The following is a 6,162-nucleotide window of genomic DNA, read 5'->3' on the forward strand; positions in this document are numbered from 1 at the left end:
CAGCCTTCACTGCTGTGGGCGGCTGTACTTGGCCGTCGCTGTGCCCCCGCCCACAGGGGGGCGGGCTCGGCCCTGGCTCCTGCTCCCTACGGCGGCAACCCGCGCTGCCTTCTTGTCCCCTCGGACGTTGGGGGGTCGGGCAGGGCAGGACATGAGTGACCGGAAGTGGGAGTTGTGAGCATTGTCGCCCGGGGCGGGGAGGCCCCAGGCATTGTCGGGCCTCCGCGACTCACGCATGGAGAGAGCTGGGCGACGGGCTGCGCACCGACCACTAACCGGGACGCACAGGCTCTGCGAGGCAGGAGCAGTGCTAAAGCGACCAGCTCTTAGGGCACGGGAACATGAGGCTAGGCCTGGCGCCCGCTGCAGGCGACGCGCGCAGTGTGCGGGCCTGCCCCAGTCGCTGGTGAACGGCGCGGAGTCCCGGGAATCGGTAATTGGCGCGAGCGAGCGCGCGCATGCGCGGGGCGGCGACGTGCACGTGGCTGGGCGCAGGGCCGCACCGCGTGTGAAGCGGCGGGGTATCCCGGAGGTTCGCGGGCCGTGGCTCACTTTGCCAAGTTTAACAGAGGCTGGCGCCACCATGGACCCCACTCTAATGCTGCCACCTGGTACCTGTATCCCTGAGCAGCTTGAAAGGGGCCAGCGCAAGTCTCCTTTATCCCAAAGTGGGCCCTGGAGCTAGTTGAGGCCCCTCCCTCGTGCAGCTTAGTGGCCTTTCCCTGCAGCCTGTCGTTGTTGGCGGCAGCATGGTCTTCTGTCTGGAGAACGAGGAGCCGTGCCGCCCGCAGCGAAGCAACATGGTCCATTTCCAGGCCTCGGAAGTCCAGCAGCTGCTACACAACAAGTTCGTGGTCATCTTGGGGGACTCAAGTGAGTGCCCTTCTAGAATCCCACTTCCTGGTCCCGCACCTGCAGTCTGTTTTCTGCGTCTGGACGTTTTGTCTCCGTCTCAAACCTCTTTCCTGATCCCCAGTGCGTTCCAGTACAGAAGGTTTATTTCCCCAACGCCTTCCACGGGTGTCCTGACAGATGTAGCCTGTCAGGCTTTTCACCCCCACCTTGCTCAGCATTTTTCTTTCTGACAGTCCCCCCGCCCCCCCCCCCCCAGTGTCCTCATGGAAGCAGTATGTTGTCTGTTTCTTGGGTGACTTGGCCAGCTTACTTCTGCCTGGTCGCTATGTACACCTGGAAGGTATACACCTGGAAGGAGCAAAGTCAGTGCCAGGACTTTTTAACTTCACCATTTCTCATACCTCTAAGTCAATACTCCACAAAGGTGGTGTTGGGCCACCTCAGCAAGAGGCCTGAATTTGACAGGAGCTGGGGGTGGAGTAGGGCCTGCCTCAGTCTCAGGATCTCTGTCTCCCTTCAGTCCAGCGGGCTGTGTATAAAGACCTGGTGCTCCTGCTCCAGAAAGACTCACTGCTCACAGCTGCCCAGCTGAAAGCCAAGGTGAGGGAAGCTTGGTGGCCATGCCAGTGATGGGCGGGCACAGACTCTGGCCTGGTAGGGGCCTCCTCCCTGGCTTGGGTCTGACCAGCTGGGTTGGGGGGGGGTGGGCAGGGGGAGCTGAGCTTTGAACAGGACCAGCTGGTCGCTGGGGGTCAGCTAGGCGAGCTGCACAACGGGACACAGTACCGGGAGGTCCGCCAGTTCTGCTCGGGTTCTGGCCACCACCTTGTACGCTTCTACTTCCTCACCCGCGTTTACTCCGAGTACCTCGAGGGAGTCCTGGAGGAGCTGACATATGGGCCTGCCCCGGACCTGGTGATCATCAACTCCTGCCTCTGGGATCTCTCCAGGTTGGGGCGGGGGGAGAGGGAAATACTGATTGGGGGTGGAGGTATGGCCCAGAGGCCACCCATCCCTGTGTTCTTGCCCACCCTTTGTGCTACCCAACAGGTATGGCCGCTACTCGATGGAGAGCTACCGAGAGAACCTGGAGCGAGTGTTCGTGCGCATGGACCAGGTGTTGCCAGATTCCTGCCTGCTGGTGTGGAACATGGCAATGCCCCTAGGAGAGCGTGTCACTGGGGGTTTCCTCCTGCCTGAGGCAAGTGACTGGAGCACCTCAGGACAGAAGATGGGGCAGCTGATTGGTAGATAGAGGACCCTCCCTCCCGATTCTGCATCATTCAGTGGCTCTCAGATGCTGCATTTTCTCACTCAGCTCCAGCCCCTGGCAGGCTCTCTGCGGCGGGATGTGGTTGAAGGGAACTTCTACAGTGCTACTCTGGCTGGGGACCACTGCTTCGATGTCTTGGACCTCCACTTTCACTTTCGGCACGCAGTACGGCACCGTCATCGGGATGGTGTCCATTGGGACCAGCATGCCCACCGCCACCTCTCACATTTGCTTCTGACCCATGTGGCCGATGCCTGGGGTGTGGAGCTGCCCAGGCGTGACTATCCCCATGGTGAGCCCTATCACAGGTGGGGAGGGTAGTGATGCAAAGAGGGCCCTCAGAGCATAGGTCTCATAAACAGCAGGACAGAGATCCTCAAGGTGAGTAGAGCCCCTTGAAGGACCATTGTGAATCCTGAGTGTGCCTTCCTTCCCCTGGTCTAGCCGTGTAGTCACTTCTGTGTACATGAATTGAGTATTGAGTATGCTCAATACGCATATGCTACAGATAAACAGGAAAACAATGGGAGTACTTTAAATTGGAGTGGATGTGGGGCGTGGAAAAGCAGAAGCGGAGGAAAGGTAATTCAGGCAGAGTGGTAGAAGCAACAAAGCCCCTTGGCAGGGACTGTTAAACCCTCAGTTCCTGCCTGCTTTTAAAGGGGACATCATGGGTTATTGTTCCCTGTCTGCTTCTGCCTTGGATCATATCCTGCAGGGGTAAAGTGCCTGCCTCACTTGTTGATAATTCATCCCTTTCAGCCCCAGTATCTAGCACAATTGCTGTGTATATAGTACCTGCAGGATGGTGTTTATTGAATTGGAGACATGAGTCATGTTAGAAGGCTGTAGTAGCACTGGAGGATGTGAGGGCAGAATGGCCAGGAGTGTCACTTTTAGCCTGGAGTTGGAGTATCAGGAAAGTGAATTAGGACCTTGATCATATAATGGTCTGATTTCTTTGTTTTTTTAGATGAGAACTAAATTTCATCTTCCTTGGTGGCTCAGATGGTAAAGAATCTGCCTGCAGTGCAGGAGACCTGGGTTCAATCCCTGGGTTGGGAAGATCCCCTGGAGCAGGGCATGGCAACCCACTCCAGTATTCTTGCCTGGAGAATCCCCATGGACAGAGGACCCTGGTGGGCTACGGTGCATGGGCTTTCAAAGAGTCAGACACGACTGAGCAACTAGCACACAAATCTCATCTAAATCAGTTGGAGAACTGATCCCTAACAGAGAAAGGGGTGCTCTAAAGGTTGTAAGGCTAGTTTGTTGTGTCTCAGGTCTTCTGAACTCAATTTGGAGCCACAGAAATAGCAACATCAAAAGGAAGAGTTGGGTGGAAGGATGAGTTGGTGAGTTTGATGAGGGCAGATCTCTGTGAAGTACTATGGAAATGTTGAGTAAATTTGGAGTCAGTGGTGCCCAGCAGGGAGATGGCTGCTAAGGGCGTGAATGTGACAGAAAGAGCAAAACAATGGCCATGTTTGGGAGTTGGAAGAGAAGAGAGACTGATGGAGGACACAAAAGGAGATAAGGATAGAGGCACTTTGAGGGAGGGGAGAGAGGCTTTTGGCCATGTCATGTGATGGTTAGAAAGTGAAGAAGTGGTTACATTTTTGTAGGAAAAGTATTGAAGAAGTGGAGTAGGGTTAAAAGAGGCAGTGAACAGTTGAGAAGGGAATGGTGCCTGGGCAAAAATACTCTTTGTGGGAGGAAGTGTGAAAGGAACCTGAACCTACTGCGAAAAGGAAGTGATGGGATCATTGTTTTTAACAGAGACTTACTAAACTCAGTTATTGGTCTTTGAGGAAGAGGTAGGAGAGGAGAGATAGACAAGCTGGGCAATAGAGGGGGAAGACTGGAAGGGATCATGAGATCAGGCTGGAGGGAATCATGATCAAAGACAGATCCACTGAGTACTGAGACACAGGGAGGAAGGAGCATCGCTTGGGCTTGGCCTGAAATGAGAGGGGATGAGGAAACCTGAGTATGAAGTAGAGGGTGCTGCGTTCTCCAGGAGGAGGAAGTAAAGGTTTAGAAGTGTAGGCTGCCAGAGTTCAGGGCGACCTGGCTTCCCAGGCCTACCTAAAACAACCATCCTGTTTCTAGACCCATGGATTAAAGACTGGCCAGAGCCGGATCATCTCTTCCAGGGGAGCCAGGGGCAGCCCTCAGACTTCGGCGAGCAGCCGGCCTTGCCCCCACCGTCTCCCTTACCTTCTCCCATGCCTTTTCCCTATCTTCCTCAGCCTTCCCTACCTCCTCTGTTTCCACCCCTACCCCAGGAACCCCCTTTTTTCCCAGGCCAGCCCTTCCCACCCTGTGAATTCTTCAATTTTAATCCAATGGAAGACTTCTCAATACCATCCCACTTAGGTATGTGCCTCCACAACTTCCCAGCACACCTTTTCCAGCCTCTCCTTGAACCTCCCTCAACCTAGTCTCCTGTGTCCAGATGAGCTGAGAGAAGTCAGGGACTCCTTGTGCCCCCTGGGATTGGGTTCTGTCACAGCTGAGTCTGGAACAGCATCTGTAGACTCATGAATTAGCTCATTGATCGTCAGTTTCCTGACTTGGCCGTATGGGAAGCGGTATTGCCATTTTGTAGATGGGGAAATTGAAGGCCAGAGAAACTCACCCTGAAGAACCAGAACTGCCTGAGGCAGAGTTGCACTCACCATGGCCAGAAGCCCACTCTGATGATGGCTGGTTCTTTTGTAGGATGTGGCCCTGGAGTGAACTTTGTGCCTGGCCCCCTGCCTCCTCCAGTCCCCAGCCCTGTCCCCCATGGTCAACACCGGGGCTTGGCTGTCCACCGGGGGATGTCACGCTGTGTTCACAACAGCCCCTACCATGTGCCGAGGATGGGGGCGCCCTGCAGGCAGCGTCCAAGACACTCAGACAGGCTGATCCACACATACAAACTGGATAGACGACCTCCTGCCCATTCGGGTACATGGCCAGGGTAGACTGGTTCTTGTGTTTGGGCTGTGTGTGCCAGTGGCCCTGCAGTGCCTGTGTGCCACGCCAGGTGTTGGCATGGCACCTGCTATGCCTGACATTGTTGTTGTCCATTGCTGTCACCAATAAAGGCATGGAAAAACAGAGTGACATCTTTTTGTGAAAGAGAGTGAATCTCTGAACTGTGATCTCAAGAGTTGGGGAGGCTACCTCTGGGTTCTCTCCAGCCTCGGACCTTGCAGTCCACGCTGTTTAAAAATCATTGACTGCATCTTTCATACTGTTTCACACACTCAATTATGCTCCTACCAGAACACACGTGTACTTAACAAAGACCCGGGAGGGGTTACCTATTGTCAGTGGCTCTTTGGGATTGGGAAATGTCACAGGCTGAGTTGTAATTGAAACTGTCAATATTTTATATGGAGTTTGGAATCTGGCTAGTTCTCACCTGTACTAGTCTCACCCATTCATATGTATGTTCAACGTTCACCTACTCCTGGAGATATACCAACCTCGCCTTGCACAATTTCTTGGCTCCTGGTAGACACTCAAAAGTGGTTGGAACTAAGCAAGAAGCTCCCCGGCCCAAGTGGGAGACTGATTAGAAAACCATTGCTTAATAGATTCAATATGCAGTAGTAGCAAAGTGAACACAAACCTGTTTGGTGAGTGGGCAGTAGGAGAGGAGCAGAGAGAATTCCAAGGTCGGGTGTAGGGAGCAGGGAGCTGTGCCAAAGTTAATAAGAAAGTTAAAAGAACTCAGGGACTTCCCTGATGGTAGTGACTAAGACTCCATGCTCCCAACGCACGCAGAGGCCCAGGTTCAGTTTGTGGTCGGGGAACTAGATACTTCGTGCTGCAGCAAAAGATCCTGCATCCCACATGCAACTCAGACCTGGCACAGTCAAATTAATTAATTTTTAAAAAGTACAGCATCTCAGCTTTGACAAATGATCTTGACCCTGGGTTGGGTGTAGTATGAGTTGGGGGCTGAAACAAGGCATTAAGTACACTGATAACGTGATGTGAAGCAGGAAAATAAGGAAATACACAGACCCACTAAAACT

General features: G+C 53.7%; 1 protein-coding gene across 1 annotated transcript; it reads left to right on the forward strand.

Annotated features, from left to right (window-relative positions):
• The first annotated feature begins 106 nt into the window (after positions 1-106).
• PCED1A (PC-esterase domain containing 1A) lies at positions 107-5,125 on the forward strand. Its single transcript, XM_068987458.1, has 8 exons — positions 107-433; positions 729-873; positions 1,376-1,455; positions 1,567-1,805; positions 1,906-2,056; positions 2,174-2,420; positions 4,241-4,507; positions 4,853-5,125. The coding sequence occupies exons 1-8, from the start codon at positions 236-238 to the stop codon at positions 5,098-5,100; spliced, it is 1,575 nt and encodes a 524-aa protein (XP_068843559.1). The 5' UTR covers positions 107-235; the 3' UTR covers positions 5,101-5,125.
• The last annotated feature ends 1,037 nt before the right edge of the window (positions 5,126-6,162 follow it).

This window comes from Capricornis sumatraensis, chromosome 15 (genome assembly GCF_032405125.1).
Source record: "Capricornis sumatraensis isolate serow.1 chromosome 15, serow.2, whole genome shotgun sequence".
In the NCBI taxonomy this organism is placed as follows: Eukaryota; Metazoa; Chordata; class Mammalia; order Artiodactyla; family Bovidae; genus Capricornis; species Capricornis sumatraensis.

What these genes read in the sequence shown, in the direction of transcription:
- PCED1A (XM_068987458.1), top strand. Translation starts at nt 236, where the DNA reads ATGGAGAGAGCTGGGCGACGGGCTGCGCACCGACCACTAACCGGGACG. An exon ending in GGGGTTTCCTCCTGCCTGAG is followed by an intron (nt 2,057 to 2,173) that starts GCAAGTGACTGG and finishes TTTCTCACTCAG; the next exon opens with CTCCAGCCCCTGGCAGGCTC. An exon ending in CTCAATACCATCCCACTTAG is followed by an intron (nt 4,508 to 4,852) that starts GTATGTGCCTCC and finishes GTTCTTTTGTAG; the next exon opens with GATGTGGCCCTGGAGTGAAC.